The sequence below is a fragment of the Phoca vitulina genome, unplaced genomic scaffold (assembly GCF_004348235.1).
Source record: "Phoca vitulina isolate PV1807 unplaced genomic scaffold, GSC_HSeal_1.0 scaffold50, whole genome shotgun sequence".
Taxonomy (NCBI): domain Eukaryota; kingdom Metazoa; phylum Chordata; class Mammalia; order Carnivora; family Phocidae; genus Phoca; species Phoca vitulina.
In genome coordinates, this window is record NW_022589753.1 from 3,522,772 (window position 1) to 3,545,546 (window position 22,775).

General features: G+C 58.8%; 1 protein-coding gene across 2 annotated transcripts in view; it reads right to left on the bottom strand.

The window, feature by feature from the left end:
- The window catches only part of PHACTR3 (phosphatase and actin regulator 3), a 207,421-nt gene that overhangs the window by 79,624 nt on the left and 105,022 nt on the right, over positions 1-22,775 (bottom strand). For both annotated transcript variants that reach the window (XM_032387744.1, XM_032387745.1), the window contains exons 2-4: positions 15,827-15,988; positions 12,163-12,240; positions 5,876-6,058 (exon numbers count right to left, since the gene is read on the bottom strand). In XM_032387744.1, coding sequence (XP_032243635.1) covers positions 5,876-6,058; positions 12,163-12,240; positions 15,827-15,988 — 423 coding nt within the window. The remainder of the gene's footprint in view (positions 1-5,875; positions 6,059-12,162; positions 12,241-15,826; positions 15,989-22,775) is intronic.

Here is a 22,775-nt window from a genome sequence, read left to right on the forward strand (position 1 = left end):
AGAGAGAGAGAGAGCGAGAGAGGGAACACAAGCCGGGGGAGTGGGAGAGGGAGAAGCTTCCCGCCAAGCAGGGAGCCTGATGCGGGCCTCGATCCCAGGACCCCGGGATCATGACCTGAGCCGAAGGCAGACGCTTAACGACTGAGCCACCCAGGCGCCCGACATCCATTAAAGTCTTAAGTGCTAGATCAGAAAAAAAAAAAAAAAATGGAGAAGACAATGTCAGTTTTCCAAGTTCCCCACATTTGGGATCCTCCCTTCGGGAGGGGGGGTGCTGTTCATGCACTCCCCTGACCAGCAGAGGTCGCTTCTCACCAACTGAACTCTCAGCCAAGACTCCTGTGTCATCCTACAAACCTCAGCGTAGGGCTCAGTGGATGAACAGAAGTGACTGAAGCTGAGCCAAGTTTGTACATCCATGACTTACTAGCACATTTTACAAAACATTCTACTGACATGCTTCTGTGTGGCCCCCACGTACTTCCTTAGGCAGGGGCTGATAAACTTTTTGTTTATGTCCAGGGACAGAGAGTCAATATTTTAGGCTTGGCAGGACAAGAGGCAAATCCAAGAATATTACGTAGGTACTTCTGTAATGAGAAAAAGCTCTCCCTGCCGTTTAGCCTGGGAAGTGCTGCCCAGGTGGTGGGTATGCTTTGAGCCCATTTATCACCCGCTGGATACATTCCAAGACCAGGAGTGCCCAGTGCGACAAGAGGGTCCTGGTGGGCTGGGGGACAGCTGCTGTGTCCGGTTTCGCTGCACCCCAGTGACACCTGGCATGTCCTCGGTCTCAGCTTGGACAGCTAGCCATGGGCTCAGCAACTGGCGGAGTCCCAGGTGGAGGTGGGACGAGCCCAGATTCTGAGCAGTGGGGAAGGGCGGCCACCGGCCAGGGAGGGGCGGGCTCCGCTCGGACTGGGTTCACAGCGCCGGCACCCTCGAACGTGCCCTGCAGACAGAGGTGGCAGCCAGATCTGACCGGCAGCCTGCAGTTTGCCACCCCCTCCTCTACTTCAGAAACCCGCATTCCAGAGCATTCTAGAAGCAGAGTGAAGGTGTATCCCCTGCTTGACGCTATTTTGGGCTATAGAATATTATGGTTAAAAACATGTCTGGGATCAAACTCCAGCTTGCCGCCTCTGGGCTCTGTGGTCTTGGATAAGCAACAGCCTCTCTAGGCCTCTGCTTTCTCAGCTTAAAAAAAAAAAAAAAATTGGGCTGTTAAGAAAATACAATGAACATAGTACATGCTTTCTGAATGCCACTTTCCTTTTTAATTAGTGCACTCATGCGAACGCCAGAGTCCGCCCCTGCCCAGCAACAATCACTGAACGGCCACCGGTCCCGTTCAAAGCCAAAACAACAGATCCTTCTGGGCTTCTCAGGGAATGCTCTGTTGCTGGTGTAGCACCATCCCAATAAAACCAAGAAAAACAAAATCACCCCAAACACAAGGGTCCAAAGTCAACCCAAACCACCAAACTCAAACTGAGGGTCAAAGAAAACAATGGTCAGAATCTTTGACAGCATTTTCTTCCTAAGATATTCGTGATGTTTGGATAGAACTCCCACTACTCCCCTCCAAACCCACTCAGCAGTTGTGGGCACGTGGAAGCCGCAGACCCAATTTGGGTGTCCCACCTGGCCAAGGAGTTGCGTCTCTGAAGCTGGGAGCTTCCTGACACATGTGGTCCCTCCCTCTCCCCCAGCATAGTTTGCAGAAGTCTGCTATTTAAAAGCAAGCAGCTAACCCTCCAGGACACAGTGAACACCACAGCAGAAGTCCGCAGGGGGTGCCCGAGGACACAAGGTCATCCCATTCTGGGCCCCCGGACATTTCCATGAACTTCCTGGGGCCGAGAAGAGAACCCAGGCACTCCCCTGGGTTCGAGCACTCCCCTAGCACAGTCGCTGCCTAGAATCCAGCTTTCTCTGTTACGCATTACTAACAGCACAGAGGGACGGGCCCACAAGCAGGTGGCTCCATCGGGTGCTGATGCGCAGGGTGTGGGGACAGGAATGAGAGGAGAACAGCGTTCGATCACAGCCGGTTGCCCCAAGCTCTGCATCAGGCCCTGCAGACCTGGGACCCCATCGTGCTTTAACTACAGCAGCCCCCCCTTATCTTCAGGGGATACGTTCCAGGACCCCCGTGGATGCCTAGAACCATGGAGAACGCCGAACCTAACGGGTCTTGGGTCTTTTCCTCTAGATGCCCATCTAAGATACATACAATTCATAGATTTGGCCCAGGAAGAGATTAACAATAACTTGTAGAACAGAACAATGATAACCACATCCTGTAATAAAGGTTCTGTGAATGTGGTCGCTCTCTCAAAAGATCCTACTGGGCTGTAGTCACCCTTCTTGTAATGCGCGAGGATACGAGCCTATGTGAGGAGATGTGGTGAGGGCAGGGGCACAGGCCTGGGACTGACCACTAGGTTACTGTTGACCTACTGACCGCACGTCAGGAGGAGACGCATCTGCTTCCAGACAGCGGCTGACGGCGAGGAACTGAAACCACAGAAAGCGAGGCCACGGATGGGGGTGGGGGCCACAGCATTCACCACGTAAGGATGAAGCCCAAAGCAGGTCACCCCCATGGCAGCACAGAGGTGGCTCCGCAGACCAGGCTCTTGATCTTTGCAGAAGGGGCCAGGCCAGGGCAGGCAGGTGAGGCCGTGTGGGAGGCGGCCAGTGGCCATGGCTCTGCGGAAACACCAGCTCTGGGGGGAGAGGGGGGCACGTTGATGGCTGGAAAGAAGCTGGCTGCACATGAAGATCTGGGTGAAAGCTCATTTTTAAATGTTGACTTGCAATTTTTTAAGCAGTGAGTTTAAAGTCTGTTAGATTATAACGTGCTCCCTCCCCGAAGGGCTTTGCTCAAGCCCAGGCTTCTCAACAGAGACCTGGGCCCCAGGGGTGGCCAGTGTTCCTGGGGCAGAGCTCCAGGCCTGCAGGGCTGCCAGAGACCCCGGTGGTGACCTCCCCCCGCCCCCCCCCCAGCTCAGTAGCAAAATGCAGGTGGACCCACATCCCCAAACACACATGCTGACAGAGGCGTCCGGGACGTCTGGGGCATCTGCAGGCAGCTGGATCCTGCGTATTACATGCATTCGTCCCCGAGAGAGGCTTTTACTGCGAGGACGGAGTACTTGGGATGTGTCAGGATGGAGTTAGGGGATTCCGTAATTTTAGCAACCCTGAGAGGTGGGGTGGCATTATCCTCATTTATAGTTGACAACACAAGCTCAGAGAGGTTGAGGGACTTATCCACTGTCACACAGCTTAGTTGAGCATTCAGCCATGTGCCAAGCCCGGGTTGGCCTGCTATCAGACACGTTGCCTGAATTCCCTAACTCCATACCTCAGGTTAAACGAGCTGGCGGGTGTGTAGTGCTTAGAATGGAACCCTGCACACAACCTGTCTCCGTTAGAGATTTCAGACTGTTCTCCATGTTCCTGTACTTTGGTTTGCTGCGTTTTCTTCTACATGAACTCCAGCTTTTCATTTAAACTTATTTGGGGGAAAAGCCCTTCACTACCCTCCATGAGAAACCCATTCCCCTTGTGCTAATGAGAACAAACATCACCATTAAAAAGTTTTCTAGTGATTCGCCACGTGCCACCTACGTGAACTCTCTCCTACCCCAGGGATACAGGACCCCACTGAGGGCAGGGATGGGGTGTGCGGCTCGAGGAGGACATCGTCACGGCCCCACACGGACCAGGGCTGGTGGTCTGGCTCGCTCCCCAGGCCCTGGCCCACCCTGCAGCCTGCTGCCCCTTGCACAGGGTGAATCCACGGCATCTCCCCATCCCCTGGGTTCCAGCGGCCTTCAGCTCCTCTCTCTCCATCTCACCCTGGCTCTGGCCACACATACAAACCGTTCATTCTGTGGAAGTCCCGTGGTCGGCCCTGCTCCCTGGCTAACTACAGCCCGCCGAAACCCAGCCTGCGGGCTGCTTCTGCAAGTACGGTTTGCGGGCACATAGCCACGTGCTTTCGTTTGCACATCTTCTGTGGCTGCTCCTGGGCTACACGGAGGGACATGGTTTCATCAGGAACCTTCTGACACAAAGGCAACCATAGTTATGTGGCCCCGTGCAGAAGCAGCTGTGGACCCTGATTTCAGTCTTTGCAAAGGTTCTTCCCCCATCAGGGAAGCTCTTTCCTTCCCTCTCTGCCTGGCCAATGCTATTCATCCCTGGGCTGCCCCAGCTCCCAGGCTCAGGGAGGAGCCCCGTGTGCACGCCCACAGTCATGGACTTCACTGAAGAGGGTCAGAGGTTTGCTCACCTCCTCCCATCACTCTGGGGGACGAGACCTAGACACGTTCGTCATTATGACCCCCGACCAACAGACTGCCCAGGAGAAAGTCCTTAATACAAACCTGTGGTCTCCACAAACCAACTCTGCTCTCAGGAATTCCATCCCTCCACCAAGCACGCAGAGAAAGAGAGCACCTGAGGTTGGGGAGGGGGGCAGGCAAGGGCAACAGGCACATTCCTCCGAGCTGAGCAGGCAGAAGGAACCAGCCACAGAGAAGCTCCCGGCACCAGCGGCGAGCCCCGCGGAGCCGGGGGCTCTGGGGCCAAGGGCAGGGCTCGCCTACAAGGACCCCAGGTGGAAACACACCAACCACCACCCTGACGGAGTCTGGTGTCTGGGGACAGCGGGACTGTCCCAAGGGTCACAACCCTTCAGACCCCAAACTCCTACCACATCCCACGCTGGGGTGAAACCGGAGAAGCACAGCCACGCCCAGGACGGACAGAGCAGACCTCTCGGCAGGGGCCTGCCGACCCTGGAGGGGTTTCGCTGGCCGGGGCTGCTGGTGAAACGTGGAGGCGCAAGCCTTGTTGGCAGAAGGAGGCCGCAGAGAACAGATGCCCACCCGGCTCTGAAGCCAAAGAACCTGGCGGGCCCGTCTGCACAGCCTGGACTTCCAGCCTCCCACACGTGTGAAGACCGCCCGGCTTCAGCCCCCACGCCGTGCCTGACATATTTTTGCCTGGCTACTTTACGAGGGAAAAAGCTCCCAGCTTGACAGTGAGGTCCCCCTGAATATTTCTATAAAAACGCTGCTAATGGGTCCAAAGAGGGCACAGATAATTTCAAAGCACCCAAGGGCTCATTTGATGGGTTCATGTCTGGTTACGTCTCCACCTTCCTTTTCTCTCCAGCTTTTCCCTCAGCCAGCACCTGTCCTGGTCTAGTCAATTAAAACCACCACCACGGCCCTCACTGTCCCCAGTGACGACCCAGCGCGGCTCCTCCTACCTTCGAACAACCCTGAATACGAAGTACTGCTGTTCCCATTTCCCGGAGGCTGGAAATAAGGCTTTGAGCAGCACACCCAGCATGCCCCACGGAGACGCGGTAAGGAGAGCCCGGCACGTGAGGAGTGAGGCATTCGGCAGCCCTGCCAGCACCCCGAGGCTCCAGGCGCCGTGTGGCAGGCACGGAGGCCAGGCTCCATGGAGGAGGCAGCCCCCTGCTGAGGATTTAGGCCACTAGGAAGGTCCCTCTTCCCCATCCTGCCTCACAGTCGTGGGCTCAGCTAAGACGCTCCCACTGGACATTGGCTCCCTTAGCATTTTCCCGCTCAGAGGTTCCCGGCAGCAAGCGACCGCGTCCCAGGAAGAATGTACATGGGGAGGCCACTGTGAACGTCTTCAAGCACCGGCACCTCCAGGCTGTGCCAGGCTGGGAAAAGCAGTAGAGAAAAATGCTCTGGCAAATGTTGGAACCCAACCACAGGGCAGAGCATGGCAGGGCCTGGAGCCCAGAATGCTGCCCGGGGGGCCGCCCAGGCCAACGGCTGTCCCAACAGCAGCTCAGCCCTGCACGGTCTATGGCCAGTACCTGCGTCGGCAGAATAGGAGTCCGAGGACAGCGGCTCGTCCAGGGAAGACTGGTCTGGCCCAGTGGCCAGAGGGCTGCCGGGCGGGGCTTCTTCTGAAGTCAGCGTCTCCTGCTTGGGGGTGGAGGGCTCGCTCTGTGAGGCCCGAGGCCCTCCGTCAGGGCTGCAGGCTTTGCTTTCAGCATCTGCAAGGAAAGCCAGCCGTCAGCCAAGCCCACACCTCCCTTCCTACACGCTTTCACTCGTGTGAGGGGCCTTCCTGGGAAGCGAGCCACCCCAGGCCCCGGCAAGGTACCCCCACGTCTCTTCCCCACACCTCCCGGGACTCCTGCTCCACATCCAGGCTTCCTAAGGAGGCCCGGGCACTGCCACGCCCCCAGCCCCTGGTCTGTCCACTGCCTGCCCGTGGGAGACCGGCCAAGCCTCCACCCACATCGGTACCCCCGTGGTGCCCCCGTTCCCATGCCGGCCTCTGCCCTCTGGCTGGCTTTGGCCAATGGGGCCATGAAGCAGCAATGCCTTCAAAAGTGCCCGCACGCTCCCACAATCGAGCCGCCGCCTGTCCTTGCTGCTGGGACGCGCCGGGCCAGCGGGCTGGGGGCGGGAGGCACAGGAACACAACGGAGCTGCTCCCGTCCGGCCAGCAGAGGCCAGCCCCAGACGGGACCACACGTGCCAACGGCTGCCTGCCCTGAGGTGCCGCAGGTGCTACGGAACATTCTTGTGGCTACAGGTAACCAATCCGCTCCCGCGCCCACCGAACGGGGTGGGACCGTTGGTCCCCTGGCGCGCAAACCGTTCTCCGGCGCCCATGGTATGCCTGGGCCTGCATCCACCCCCGGGAGAAGGCGGGGAACGAGAAGAGTCGATCCCAGCTGGGTCACGCCCTGAGGCGCTGCAAGCCCAGGGCTGAGGGGCTCAGAGCAGGGAGTCCCTGGGTGTAGACAGGTGGCCTTCTCAAAAGAAATGACCCAGGCTCCCAGCAGGGCTGAAAGGAGGACTCAGTGGCTCCCCTTGCTTGGGGCTCAGTTGCTGGAAACTTTGAGGGTCTGGCCTATGACGGATTGATCATCTCCAACGTCCTATTTTACCGAAGAGGGGCTTAGTGCTCAGGGGCGTAACTGGGCCCATCCCATGGCCACCAGATGGCAGGTCAGCCAGCTGATAACAATCACCACTTCCGAGATGCAGAGCACAGACCAGCGCATGAAGCCCCGCACGCCCCGCTCAGATGCCACATCCCGTGCACAAAGCCACCCTGCACAGAGCAGCACCGCGGGGTCACGAGCCTGGCTCAGGACAACTGCCTCCCATCACTGTGGGGTGTTGGGGGTCGATCTCAGAGTCAGAGCTCCCTTCACCCCGGCCAGTCTCAACCTCCACCTGCTGCCCTCCGGTCCTCCAACAATGTCCCTTTCACCCCAGAAGTGGACTGGTTGGACAAGAAGTAGAAGGTCAACCTCCCCACGCGCCCCATCCCACGGCAGACGTCTCTGGCGTCCACTTCCTCACCTCAGAGATAGGGAGAATGGCGTCACTACTTACTTCATGGCACCCATGTGGGAATTAAATGGGCTCATCTACACAACACACCTGGCAGAAAGGAGGCCATGTGCTTGCAATCATCCTTACTACTGTTGATGAACTCTGACGAGCAGGACTGACGGCCCAGCCCCTTGGCTGGGCGCAGGTGCCCAGGTAAAAGCAACAGGCTTCCCCAGGGGAGCCCTCACTGCACCCAGGACATGGGCCCAGCCCACGGCGTGTGACCCCACAGGGACGGGAGTGGTCACCATGGCCCAGCACGCCCCCCAAGGCCACAGCCCTCTCCCCAGGAAGGGCAGAAAGGTCAGCCGGGCTGGAAGTCTGGAGATGGGAAGATCTCATCTCTGCAGCCGTGTCCCCTGACCAGAGGGTCCTGATGAGGGGTCAGCAACCTTTCCCAAAAAAGGAGCAGAAGGCCAGTATTTTAGACTTTGTGGGCCACATGCCATCTGGCCCATACTGTGTAGTCTTTGATTTTTTTTTTTTTTTTTTACAAAAAACACTTTAAGTTTAAAAACCATTACTCAGCACAAGGGCCTTCCAAAAACTGGTCCTGGGCCAGGAACAACGTGCAGACTTGCACCATAGTTCGTCGACCAACCCCGACCCAGGAAAAGACCCAGACGCCAGCCAGGAGAACACACCCAGTGGACACGATGAAAGGTCACAAAGCTCAAGCTCAAAACCGTACTTCCTCCCACCCTTGCTCAGGACTGGTTTACACGTCCTCCCCATACGGCTGGGACAGGCTCTGCCACCAGCTTACTTGGTCCTTGGCAACAGAGGACAGAGGACAGCAGCCCCGCCAGAGACACGGCACGGGTACCCCACAAGCACTGTGTCGGATGAACGCACACCTTCACCAGGTGAGACTGCAACCTACCGTTTACAGAGGCGGACTCCGAATCTTAGAAAGGACAGGCCATTTGCTGCCAGTGACGGACACCCCCCCCCATCATCACCAACAACACAGCGGTCAGAACACTGAACCTGGAAGGCCCAATGGTCTGCAGCCTGCCACCGGCTCGGCAGAGGCTCCACCAGACAGGCCGTCGGAGCATCCTCCACCTGCGTCCCAGCTCAGGGCACCTGTAGGACTCTTCTGGACCATGCTCAGAGCCCCTGTTCACAATCCTGTTCAATGAAAAGTTACAGTTCCCAAAATAGCGCTGGTGGCAGGGCGGTTGCTAAGGAACGCTGGCTGGGGCGGGGGGAGCTGTGGGGGGCCGTCCCCTGTGCCTCGCTGTTCTGCCAGCCCTCCCTCCAGGCCCATCTCCATCGGATGCCCATCCTCCCCGAGGGCTGTGGGGGGAGCACAGAGCGGAGCACCTGGGTTACACGGAGCAGCCGCGGTGACCGGGAACGTGCCGCAGACTCGCACACACGGCCCCCGGCCACACAGAAGCCACCTGCTCTTAATTGGTCACTCTCCACCCCCCACCCCCTCCAGGAAGGAAACCTCGTGCCTCCCAGGTCAGTGAACACAACACCAGGGTGACAGCGATCTCTTCTATCCCGTGGTAGAGGACGAAATTCCTTCAGTTAAGAGAATGCCAGGCAGACACCTTCGGGAAGATGGAGGAATGTGCGGGCTCCTAACCTGCTGCCTTTGGTGAGGACGGAGTGGAGGGGCCGGGGGGGCGCTGGCTGGCCCCCACCTGTCACTGCTGGGTCAGAGGAGTGTGGCCAAAGCAGGGAAGACAGAGTGGGGGAAGGGTCACCTCCTCCCTCCCCCCCACACCTGGTCCAGGTCCTTCCCAGGTTCCGGTAGATGACCAAACTTTCCAGAACAAGAAGAGGGGTGGGTCAGGCTGGTCATAAAATGCTCGGGTTCATAGGATCACAAAACAACACCCCCAGTGAGGGACACAGGCTCGCCCCCCCCACCGGGACTCTCTCCTGCCGGCCCTGCCCAGGAGCCAGTTCGCACCGTCATGCTGCTCGGCTTTGCGGGCAAACTCCCAGGTGACAGACATGGGGGGCGGGCATTGCGTGGGTTTGTCCTGGCCCAGGAAGCTCAAGTGTGAGGTCGGGGGCGGCTCTGCAGGGTCGGTGCTCGAGCCCACGGGGGCCTCTCTGGGCCCCTCGGTCACGGTCACCCTCACCCCCCAGCCAGTTGCCTGCTGGGCGTGAAGTCGTGGGGACAGCCCTGGGCGTGGGCTCCGTAGCCTGGCCGGCCGCAGGGAGGCGCTCCGGCTGCAGACACGCGCCTGGGTGAGAGCAGGTGGTGACAGCCCAGGGGTCCTCCATTCAAACCCAGGAGGGACTCACCCCCGCACCTGCACCAGACAAAGGCCATGGGAGGGGAGGGGGCTCACAGCTCCGCTCCCAGCCCAGAGCCGGGAGGGGGCTCCACACCCTCACCAAGGATTCCTGGCAATGAGCAGGAACGCTGGTTATCCCAACACCAGGATGAATGAGGGGGCGCACATGGCCTGGCTAGGGCTGGCCTTCGCCCCCCGCGGGAAGAGGCATTTTCTAAGCAAGTGCGTGGCAGAAACACCAGTGCAGGGTGGTCTTTACCCCAGGGGCCTGCTGCCAAACACCGTCCTAGATCCCCTTGTCCCTGCACACTCAGGGGAGGGCGCACAGGCAGGAAAGAGTTCCACAGAACAAGAGCACGTCCCCCTCCTCTCCCCGACCCCAGGCCCCTTCCCAGAAGCACCCTACTACCCTGCTAACACATCACCCTCAGCAACCCCCCTGGCAGGCTCGCTGCAGACCCACTCAGCCCACGCCCCTGCACTGCCCTGGGCTTGTCACCCAGCAGCTTCGGGGGGGTGCAGGGAAGATACAAGGCTCTGTCGGACCGGGGCCCCCTCCCCCTTTCCAGTATCCCTGCACCTCACCCACCTTCTCCCCTTCCTCCATGGGGCTCTGCTCACGCTGCTCCTCCCGGCTGGAAGATGCGCCCCACCTCCCCGCGCTCTCTGCTTCTCAACTTTGATGGCACCAAAGCCGGAGGCAGCTGGGAGGTTTATAAAGCACAGGTGCCTGGGTCCCACCCCCGAGCGTTTAATTGACACTCTCCCCAGGTGATGCTAGTATGCAGCAGGCTCTGAGAACCGGCCTGTTCTCCTTTGCCCTGGGGTCCCACTGAGACATCACGCCCTACCCCCGCCCAGGCCGGAACCCGTGTCTCGTTCTCCGGATGCTCAGCTCCGCTGTGACTTTCTGTTGATCTGTGGGATTATCTACCGTGGCATCAGTCCGTGAGCGCATTTCCAACTCTTGGGGAAGGATGCTGTTTGTTGGACCCACCTGGTTCCCGGTTCATAATCACTCAGCAAGACAGAGTGTGATCTAACGTGGGGGTTGGCAAATGACATGCTGGGGGCCAAAGCCAGACACCACCTGCTCTGTGTGGCCTGTCAGTCCATCAGACGACATCTTTAACAAAGGTTCAGAGTTGAGGAAAAGCAGAGCCCCCCTTCCATTCTGCACCCACCCCTTTATTTTTCTGACAGGAATCAAATCCACACCTCTGTTCCCTCTTCATTCACCAGCGATGATAATTTCTATGACAGATGATAAACAGGCCTTTAATGTTGTTCTCATCTTCCCTTCCCCTTCCCCAAGGTCCAAAGGAAGGTTTGTTGGCAACATATTCAAAATGCAGAGTTCAGAGCTGCTTTGTCCCATCCTGACTAAAACAGTCCGAATTTCCATCAGCAATGACATTCCCCCAAATCTGAGGGTCAGACTTTCAACACCAGAGCGCCACAGCACCGGGGACCAAGCGCCCCATTCACACGCAAAGTTCCATCACCCAGAGTAAGCACTTCCACTCCTGGTTTCCCAGGAACGCGGCATCATCGAAACCCTTCCCCCTGCGGCTGAAGATGAGAAAGGAGAGCAGAGACCGCCGTGGGTTTGAGAGGCCAGAGGCAGAGCCTGTTACACATCGGGGTACCCCAGCTTCCCTGGTCCTGAGACCTGGGCCAAACCACACAAACACTGGACACGGAGACAGGAGTTCCACAGGCTCGCACAGCCTCGGGGAACTGACCCCACGAGGCCAGGCCCCCCAGTCGGGAGGCAAGAGCGTGGTTGGGCTGCCGAGAGAGCTCCCGGCCGCGGCGAGGTCCGCCGACACCTGAGTCTCCGGAAGGATGAAGCACGGAAGGTGTGCGTCAGGACCCGTCTGTGCCTCCTCGTCACCGAGAGCGCAAGACCGGGCAGGGAGCTCCAGAACTTTGTGCATGAACGGGGAGCGGTAACAGCCAGTGTCAGCCACGGGCAGACGCCCCCGTGGTGAGACCCCCAGAGCAGAGTGTGGACGGCGGCTGGGCCCTGGGCTGCGTGACCCCGGAGCGACCCCTCCTGGACCCTCACGTTCCTCATCTGCAGAGTGGGGTCAGCACAGCCGGGGGGCTGGGGGCGCAGGGAAGGGGTGAGGTGGGTCAGCGCCCAGAATACCGTCGATGCTTCCCAAGGGGTGACAGGGTACTAGAGGGCTGTGTGAGTCAAAATAACCTGCCCGAATCGGGGGTCATGATGGGAACTCAAAAAAGAGGCCACCACCACCAGCTCGGGGGACGCGGGACGGAGGGCCAGCCCGCCCCTTCGCCTGACAGGTGACTGCTCTCAGCTCTATGCCCCGTGCACAGGTGGCCCAGAACCTCAGGACGGGCCGATGGGGAACGGCCACTGACGAGGCCTCCTTGGGCCCAGCCCCTGCATCTGGACACCGGGCGCCCCCGATCGCTGCTCCGCCCTCAAAGGGCCTCCGGGCCCCACTTACCCCGCTCCATCATCTCCAGCAGACCCTTCTTGATGAGCTCCTCCCGACCTTGCCTGCCGACCATCTTCTTCTCCAGCGCTGCACAACACAAACATGCTGGTGAGTCGCGGGCACCAGGGGCCTGCCTGCACGCCCCGCTTACAACAGGGGCCCGCGGGGTTGGGGGCCACGGTGGCGGGGGGGCTTGTCCAGGAATCCCAGGCTTTCCTACCACGGGGTCTGCTGAGCATTGCACAGATGCACGCGGAAGGAAGCCCATTCGGTGGGCTACTTGAGGCAATAATTTCTGTGATTCATCTGAAAAGCGACGCCTCGGATAACCTTATCTTCCCTAAGCTGACTTCCTGTCCATTCCTACCCTTTGCCAAATGCTCCTTAACGTCCCCACCCAGGACCACATCTTCTTTCCACCCCCAATGCCCTGGGGCACTTCTCTGCGGGTCTTGTTCTCTTTAGCTCACTACATCCTGACAGCTCTTGGGGTCTGTCCACAGAATGGTCCTCTGTGTCACTGCCCCACCAGAGGTGCCTCCGATAAAAACCCCAGCTTCAAGCTTTCAAAGAAAGCCGGCTCGGGGCCCCCTTCCCAGACCGCAGTGTTGGGGAGTCATCCTCGTCACACCGCCCATGCTCGCCCTTCCTGAGCTGCTGTTGGCTTCGTTTGCCTCCCCCACCCCAGACCCCATGGTTCTGGTTCTCCTCAAATCCTCCTCAGAACAGCCTTCCTGCCGGGCACCTCGCCCCAGACTCCAAGCAGGGGCCTCACTCTGCTGGACAGCCTCTTTTCTTTATCTGTCCAGAAAACGATTTGCCTACAATAGAACTCGGTTTCCAAATACCACCCCATGCAATACCTTGGACCCCATTACAAACACGTAGTGGCGATGAAGTTATGTATTTAAAAATATTTACTGAGCACCTACTATGTGCCAAGTGCGGGGTATGCACTGGGGAGTCCCTGGGGAGCAGAACCAACTCAGCCCCTCTCCCTCCAGGGCTCTAGGGGCCTCTGGGGGAAGCAGGCAGTGATAACAGGGCTGTTCTAGTGATCAGAACTAAGAAAGCGTTCACTGAGCACCTATTTGCGGCAAGCATGGGGGAGAAAGAAAGGTATGGCCTCTGATGATGGGCATCTACAAATGGGCGAGTGGAATGACCTAGAACCGGAGGGGGTCTGGGAAACCGGCCGTGCTGGAACGCCAGGGCTGGCTTCCCCGCAGGTGTTCACATCGAGAGCTGAGCATGAACAGGGAAAACCCAAACACTGGGAAGAAGACATTTTCAGGCAAAGGGAACATAATGTCCTTTCTTAGTCCAATTTCCAGGAGCCGGAAGTATGCAAGAAACGGAGAAATTGAACCCTGACTTGGGGAGGTGTATGTAGAGAGGCGTCGTCCGGTCTAACAGACGGGCGTGAGCAGAACCGGGCTGGAGGTCTGAAGAACCAAGAGACCCCATGGTCCGGCCATCCCGGGGTGGTGTTCACACACAGGACGGCGCCTGCCCTGGCTCCGGAGCCTCCCAATGACCCAGAGAGGCAGCTGCGAGGGTCTGCTGTCCCCGTCTCGGGGGACTGCCCCCCCAAGCAGGTGCCGGCTCGGGGCCCCCTTCCCAGACCGCATTGTTGGGGAGTCATCCTCGTCACGCCGCCCATGCTCGCCCTTCCTGAGCCGCTGCTGGCTTCGTTTGTCTCTTTAAATCACGTTTAGATTTACTTCCTCATGCTAACCAACGCCTGTGAAATCGGGGATTCGATATACTGAAATAAATAACATCCCACACTTTGGGGGGAAGAATGGTTTAGTATAAATAAATGAAAGGCAGTCCTGTTCCTCGGATTTCCAAATGCCTGATAAAGGGCCCCCAGGTGGGGATCCCGCAGGTATTAACCTGCAGACCTTCAGGGCACCTGCAGGGACCCCCAGCATCCCGATGAACTTACAGGTCACTCCCCTGCAGCACGGTGCTGAGGGGGCCTGGGGTGCGGAGTCCGCAGATGCATAGCTCCAGCCTCCAACTCTACGACCCAGAGCACATCAGGGCTCCCGAGGTTACAGAGGTCACCGTGCCCTGGCCCCCTGTGCCTTCCCCAACTCAGTGCCTTTGCATTCCCTCTGCTACGATGCTGTTCCCTGCTTTTCTCAAGGGGCCAGTTAGACCTGGGCTCAACAGTGTTCCTCACCTGAAACTTCTCAGATCATCCAGCCCAAAGTGAGACCCACTCTGCGCACCTCCTCCCTGGCACCTGCTCAGCTCCTCCGCGGCCCCGCCAGAGCCATGACGTCTCCCGGGCTTGTGCACACGCTCGCTGGCCCGTCGCCCCCACCCCCACTGGGCAGAACGCTCTAAGCGCGCAGGGCCTGCGTCCCCCATCTACTCTGTGCCTGCCACACTGCAGGTGCTCAGGACTCCTGCAGTGACACTGATCTGCTTCCATTCTCCACATGGAGGACTGGTCCATCAGCTTCTTGGGGGGTTAAGAAATCATTCGTAAAACATGTAACAAGTGTGAGTGGAGGGCCTGCTGCTGTTAGCGGCCCCTTCCCCGCCCCCATCGGCTCTGTCTGCAGCCTGCAGGGCTCCGAGGCTGCACAGGAGGCCGGGGCCCCGGGGACCGCTAGGGAGAGCAGCCTGAGCCCAGCACTTCCCAGGCTGGTCCCCAAGGCCTAGACTAATTGCACGGCTCCCTCACTAATGGTTTCCAGCCCTAGCTAACAGTATACGGCTCAGCAGCGTGGCCCAGGGGGAGCTGAGATGCGGTCTCCCCTGGGGTTTGCTTCTCGGGGCACCGACCTCCTTCCCCTTCACCAAGGACACCCTGTCATCCGGGAGCCAGACCAGAGCCAGGCTGCCGGGGCTCACACCCCAGCTCTGCGGCCTCCTGGCTGCTCGAACCTGGGCCTGGCTCCCCGCTCCTCCCCGAGCCTGCTGCCCCTCCCCAAGATGGGCGGGGTCCCGGGAAGAGCGCTGGCCCGTGGGTTGGCCCTGAGTGTTCACTTGGTCACTACTTGCCATCACGGCCAGCAGTGGTGCTGTCACCGCATCTGTCCTCCGTGGTCCAGGGTCCCGGCCAGAGTTCCTGGTGTGGATGCGAGGGGCAGGGGCAACGGTACAACCCGTCGCAACCCAACTTCCCACAGAGCTGGGACTGGCAGGGTGTAAGGATGCAGCCCAAGGTGAGTGAGGGGAGGAAGCTTCTGGGTCCTTTGGTGGGAGGGCCTGATAACCAGCCTCTGCAGGAAGAGCTTAGGAGCCGGGAGACGGTTGGCTCTGGTTTCCAGTAAGAGGGGAAGCCTCCAGGAATCCAGGCCAAGACGAGGGCCTGACCCTCCCAGTCACCCAGGGGGCTCCTGGGGAGGGCAGGCCCCGGTGTGGTCAGCAAGAACAGCTTGTCCCAAGCCAGCCTCCCCGCCCCGGCCTGCAGGGACTCTGAGACTACATCAACAAGGTCCCGGTGACTCGTGTTCCGTGGGTCCGGGCGGTGAATGGGCTACAGGTGCGCCTGGTGCTGACCCGCCCCGGCCCGGTGGGACCCGGGAAGGCTGAGCAGCTCCTGCCATCAGGGCCCAGAGCTCAGCTGGCCCTCCCGCGGGGGCTGGGGAGACAGCGTCAGCATGGAGAAGCACGGTGACCGGGGCACCAGCTCCCTCACCCCCATGCTCACCGGACGTCGTCTGCTTCAGTTTTTCGTTTTTCTTCTTCCTCCATTTCCAGGGTTTGAAGATCCTGCCCAGGGTGGCCAGTTTGCTATTCCTCCTCACCGGGGGAGTTCGGATCCCTGAGACCAGATATTCGGAGCGCGCTGGGGGGGCTTGGTCCATCTCATCTGGGAGGGGAACATTGAGGAAGGGCTCACGTGATCACCAATCCTACATGACTCCATGGGCGGGGGGGGGTTGCCGAGGTGCCTCCCCTCCCCCAAGGGGCCACCAGTGACTCTCCAAAGCCTGGGGCTCATTCCCATGGGCAAGTGCCCACAGGTGGTACCTACCAGCACCTGAGTTCATGTGCTCGCTTCTACGGAAACCCTCCCCCCCGAGCCCTTCTATGGCCTACTGGAAGCCCTCCCCCAACTTCGCATTTGGCCACAGCAATTTGAAGACTTCTCAAATTCCCCTTGAAATCTCTCCCACCCCAGGACCTTTGCCCAAGCTATGCCCTTCACCTGTGCTGTTCTCCTCGGCTTCTTTGCCCTGGAAACGTCAGCCACTCGGCTAAATCTGACTTTCTCTGCAAGTCTCCACCTTCTCCTGTCCCAGAGAAGGTTCAGAGCCTTGCCTTCTGCTCCTAAAGCTACCTGTGCAGGGTATCAAGGAGCACAATGGTCCCTAGGTGCCTCCCTCCCGCTCAGCTGTCAGCTCTCTGCCCCGGACCTCAGCACAGGCCTGGCCATGCTCCTCACTGAAGAGCCATGGAAGGAGTCCATCCATGAATGGTCCAAGGAAAGGAGCTCTCCTTTGGATCCTTTGTTCAGAAAACTAGGCCATTTTTGCACTCTGTGGGACACACATTCAAGGTGCTGTTTGTCACACACAGGGGACGGGTATCATCGACAGGCCACTGGCTAAGTCGCTGATCATCCCTCCCCTCTGTGACCTGTGTACCGACATGGAAGGAAATAAAGCAGACAGGCAACTTGGCCAAGATCGATTGCTAGGTCAAGAAAATCAGCACGCAAAATCACACAACATATGCCAGCAACGTGCGTAAGGGGGTCGTGTCCCTGCGCATGCTCTTATGTGCAGAGGACACATCTGTGGGGCCCTCAAGCCACGGGGGACACGCGCTACTGGGGGGCCTGGGAGAGAGGAAGACATGAGCTTCACCACTGGCCCTTCGGGAGTTTATGATGTGTTCATGTTTGAAGAAAGAAGATTTGTTAGAATGGAAAACAATGCAATGGGCAAGACCGAGAAATCAGAGAGCCACGTGAGAGCGACCAGTGCTGCTTCCACGGCTCACCGGGACGCCCGTCTGCTGAGCGAAGCTCAGACCAGAGCTCAGGCCAGTGCCAGGAGGATGGAGAAAAAAGCTTCAGTTGACCCAAACCCCTCCTGGGACAGGGAAGGGACCTTCTTCTGGCAATGATGAGGCTCCAAGTGCCCTAAGTTTTAATCTCTCCATATCCCTTGGGCGCACGTTCACAGACCCACCAGTGCTCCCCAGCATGGTTGCTGGTACACGCACCCAACCCTGGCCAGGGCACCCCACGCACACATGCGGCCCAGCACACCCTTAGCTCCACACCCAATGGGCTAATTCACCTCACTGCTCCCCACAGGCAGGGCGGGAGCCTGAGTTTATACAGAGCTGAGAGGCCCCAGAGGGACCCGAAGATGCCAGCAGAGCAGGGCTGGAGTGAGGGGATCTCAGGAGGGTTTTCAGCAGAAGGAGGCCACCAGAGGGGCCAGGCCCTGCGATGGGCTATTTGCCGTCAGATCTAGCTCAGTGCCCCACGTGATGGGCGCCCCAGGGACGTGCAGCCCCGGCGAGGAGCAGCCAGGCGGTCCTCGGGGTCTGACACCTGTCAGTAGCCCAGGGCTCATGGCAGGCCACCAGCCCCTCTGAGCCTCGGTTTCCACATCTGTAAAATAAAGATAATGGTCATCCCTGATGCCTAGTGTTGAAAGAAAGATCCAGGGTGACCACAGGGTGGTCACAAAGACTGGACTCTTGGGTAAACACATTTAATACTAGTTCATTGAGAGTATGTTACAATCCGTGTAAAATAGTATTATCTACATTTTAAGGTGCTATAGACACTCTGGTTAACGTACCATGCTAGCATGGTGTCTCCTGGTAGAAATTTTCAGGGTGACTTATACAAGGAACACAAGAATTACGATGGAGGAAAAGTCAGTCCCTGCTTGTTCGGGTCAGATACCTTACTTCACCCTCACGGTACATCTATGAGACGCAGACTTACATCCATTTCCTAGGCGAGCACACTGAGGCTCGAGCCGTGAGCCATCTTGTTGACTCACAGAGCGAGGAAATGCTGGAGGTCAGGCATGACCTTGAGCAGCCTGACTCCAGAGACCCCCCCTTGTATCTTCTGGGGTGACTGTAAATTTGTGTCCAGGGCAGGACACAGATGTGTGAGACGCCAACAAAAGGCACAAACCAGGACCACCCAGCCAGCCCGGGTGTGTGACCACTCTCTCCAGCTGTTACTGTTAACTGCAGAGCGGACACCATGTCTGCAGCGGTCAACAGAGCAGCCCCGTGTGGAAGAGCAAGCCTAGGGGCGTCTTGTTTGAGAAAGCAGCTTCGTTGAGCTTGTTTTCATCTGCGTCCCCAGCACTTGGCCCCCAGCGGGGGCCCAGAAAGCGAGGGCTAGGGAGGGATGTGCGGGTCACGGACCCCTCCCGCCACCATCTATCTCCCCAGCCCCACGCTCCAGGCACAGGATGCGGACGGGTCCTTCTCTTCCCAGAAGCAGTTTATTCCGTGTTATTATCCTCTCCTTTCCTTCCCACCCACAGACGCCAGATGGGGGCGGAACTGCCAGAGCCACATGGCCCCGGAAGGCTGCTGTCCTGGAGGCATTTTGGCACAAGGGGGAGAGAACTGGCCAGGTCCCCCCAAGCCTCTAGGCTGGTTTGAAGATGAAGGTGAAGATCCCCAGAGATGTGCATGGGGATAATGGACCACTGTCATCAGTTGGTTTATAACCCACAAAAGATGGGTGGCAACTACCAGAAACACAGGGCCCACAAGATGAGCGTCTGCAGAAATCCAGAGGAAGGGGAGTCTGGACAGGACCACAGTGTCAAGGGCTTAGAGACACGACCTGGGCACCAGAGGAGGGCACGCACATGGTTCTGAGCTTCCCAGCAGCCAAAGCAAAAAGGGGCAGCACACAGAATAAACCACAAATCAGACCCCAAATCCCACCCCATTGGCTACCCACATCACGGTGACCCCGGTCCAGGCCACCAGCGGCTCCCCCCAGATGCCCCACAGGTGTTCTAACCGGCCCCCCCATGGTCCCACCCACCCCCCTTACAAACACAACTCTGGTCACATCACTTTTCTGCACATTCCCTGCCCTTTCCCTTCTCCCATAGCACAAAGTGCTGGTTGATTGCCAAGTCCGGACACTCCCCAATCTGCATCCCGCACCCACCTACTCATCTCTGCCACCCCCCACACGCCACCCCCACAATTTTATTGTCCCCATCACTGCAGTAACATTTCTGGCACGCCATGGAAACCAGCACGGTGTAGTTGTGCAGAACGCAGGTGCTACAACCAGGCATCCGGGCTCCCATCCTGGCTCTGTCACCCACAGATCAGGGCAGACGTGCTGACCCCATCTCCTCCCTGCACCCTTGCACCTGCCGTGTCCTTGCTGGGGAAGTGAGGGCACGGGACTTCCCACGTCCTTGCCTGGGGCTGAGCCATGTGGCTCGCTTGAAGCGGCGGAACGTGGGCAGAGGGGACAGCTGTCCCCCTCCTCCCCGGCCCCTTCCTCCTCCCCACCAACACCACCATCTTTATTTGAATGCCTTGACTCCCTGCTCCCCCCACCCCACCTCTGCCCCTGGTGGCTGGAGCAGGTACGGGGTCCTCACCCACAGCCTGGAGCACAGAAGGGGCTGTACCCAGAGGCTTCAACTTGACCCAAAATTCAGCAGGAGCCACTGAGGGATCTTCACCTCCATTTACCAAATATCCAACACCCTGGCCCAGGACAGACACCTTCACCTGAGCAACTCCTCGGGGCGCCTGCTGTCTCCAGGGGAGCAAAGCCCAGGTGGCAACAGGCTCCAGGACCCCCCGCCCCCCGGGAGGAGGTGCCCTCTCCCCCCACACCTCCCCCAGCGGGGCTCAGGCCCAGGGCCTGGCCCAAGGACAGAAATTTCAGAAGAGATGCTGTAGCATCCAGTGAAGGATTCTTTACCGGAACCTCCAGGGCAGAGAGGACGTGAATGTGTTGCTGACCGTGTGCGTGGGGGTCCGTGTGAGCAAGAGGTGGGTGTGCGTCCTCCCGGGCACGGTGTGGCCCCACTCACTCAAGAGTACGCAGGAGTGGCTGGGGCCCAGCGTGCCGGGCGGGCATGTTCCCTACGTGTGTGTCCGCAGAGGGACGGCGGGGCTTGGTGCACGGGCCCGCGGCCCTCTGTCTCCGGCCCGTGTAGTCAGCCAGCGTCTCTGGGGCTCGGGAGCAGCAAACTCCCCGCGCTGGGAGGCTCCGGGGGGTGCACACACATCAGCGGATCCCTCTAGCCGCGGAACAACACAGTGGGCTAGGCCAGAGCCACCTCTTACACCTGCGAAGCATTAGCAGTTAATTAACGAAAAATGCTTCCCCACATCTGCGTGAGGAAGTAAAACATGCCGCCACAGGGCGGGCGGGGGCCTCCCGGGGTTCCCGAAGAACAGATGGGGCAGGGGGCCGGCCCGGCTGACACCACACAGCTGGAGCTGAAGGGGCAGGCCCCAGCCCGCACCCCCGACAACCCCAGCCCTCTCCTGGTCCCCTCAGGGCCACACTGTCCCCTGGTGCCCGACCCTGCCCACCTCCCCCCACCAGTGGATCCCACAGACCTGCGGCCAGGCGCTGTTCTAGAACAAGGCAGGGAAGGACACCAACGCCCCCATGACTGAGCTCACTGGGCTACCGGGCTAATTTTCACGCCTCACCCAGGGCCAGCTCCTCTCTTCATGATAGCCCGTCCATCCTCGCTCTGACGGCTCTTGGATGTCATCCTGGGGCCTTCTGTTGATGGTGGTCATCTGTCTTTCCCACCGGAACCCACGAAGCCCCGTGAGAACAGGATCTGTGGCTGTCTTGTTCACCGCAAGCCCCTGCCGTCTCGACTGGTGCCTGGCCCCCAGCTGGTTTTCAAATAAACCTGTGTGGCCTGTGTATCTGGGGTGTGGGGCCCCCGCGGCCGGAGCCTGGACCTGGCCCCCATCCGTCTGACTCCAAAGTCCACTCCTTAGTGAGCTGGGGCATTCCTGCTTCCTCATCTTCTATCCATGGACCTCCTGTGTCTCTTCCTGCCCTTCGCCTTTCCCCAAAACACGGCGGGGGGCAAGTCCCACCCGCCGACTCCTGGGTGCCGCCCACCGCGTGGCTGGCCTCGTGGGGAAGGCAGGCGCCCTCCGCATCAGACGCCCTCACTCCTTCGCAGGCTCGTTCATCAGGTATGGGCTGCGGCCTGCCGGGGGCCAGGGCGGCTGGGCGGGAAGCCGACCTGCTCACGGAGCAGGAAGAAGACACAAAGATGGAACCAAGGAGGGAACTTCAGAATATGGGACGACTTATGTCAGAGGTAAACCAGAACGGACCAACACAGCAGGGCCTCTGTTTCCTTAGTGAGCCTTCCTTGCCCAAAAGAATCCATCTCTCGATACTCAGTGACCACCTTCTGAGAAAAGCACCTGCCGGGTGTGAGGCAGAACAAACAGGTGCTGGACCCCCCTGCCCTGGCAGGTCTGCTGACCACAGAGAAAACCAAGATGCCTGGAATCACCAGGAAGAGCCAAGTCAGGAGATGATACCTGCAGAGGACGCAATTCTTCCTGCCTGGGGGGCGGCAGTGGGGGGCAGTGAGAACTCAGAGGGCCACTGGGGGGGGCAGGTAATACTTGATTTGGGCCTTAGAGTTGAATAAAGGGTGCAAATCCATCACTGCACGACAGTACATGGTGTCTGGGCAGTGGGAATTAAGGCAGGGAAACATGATCTGATGTCCCCAGTCTCTGAGGTTCAGAAGAAGCCCAGTAAAATCCCCACATAGGAAATAGAGATGCCAACTTTCTACGGTGCCAGGTAACGACCAACACACACACACACACACACACACACATGCATGCAAATATACCTACCCAAGACTGCCATCTGTCATCACCACCACTGACTATACATAATAGGAAGAATATAATCTCAAAGTAAGAAAGGCATCTTCTAGTTAGAAGTATATTGATAAGAGAAAAAGTAACAATGCTGTGTCATCCTTGGTGTTCCTCACTGACCAGCATGGGTCTGTCCACTTGAATCTGGGAGCCCTCAGCTGGAGCTCGGGGTTTCTGGAATGGGAGTGAGAGGGGAGGCTGGGGCCTGGCCAAGAAGAGCCGCGTGGGGCCGAGACGGAAGCCCTGAGGGCGGGCAGGCACTGAGGACCAGAGCTGTGGAAAGGCCTCGAAAGTGTGGTGTGGATGGCCGGAGGCAAGGACCCGGGCTGCAGGCAGGGGGGCCCTCAGAGAGGGGACAGGCAGGGGGAGGGCAGCAAGGGCCGGCACAGAAAGGAGGGAAGGACCCAGAGATGTTGCTGAGACAGAGTCCTCATCTGAGCCGGAAGACCCATCAACATGGGACATGAAGACACAGGGAAGAATCAGGAAAACCAAGATCGGCCACAGCAGCATCTCTGGGGTACTTGCTGTGTGGTGTGACAAGCCCCATCCTGAGCCCCTACCATGAACGAGCTCATTCCATTCCTATCAAGCCCCTAGAAGGCAGGTCACTATTTTCATAGCCCCCATCACAAGGAGGTAAATGGAGGCAGAGAGATGGGAAATAATTTTCCAAGGTCATGCAGCGAAGGTGAGAGTATGCCCGGAAGTCAGGACATCCACTGCAAAGGCCCTCATCCTAAGCC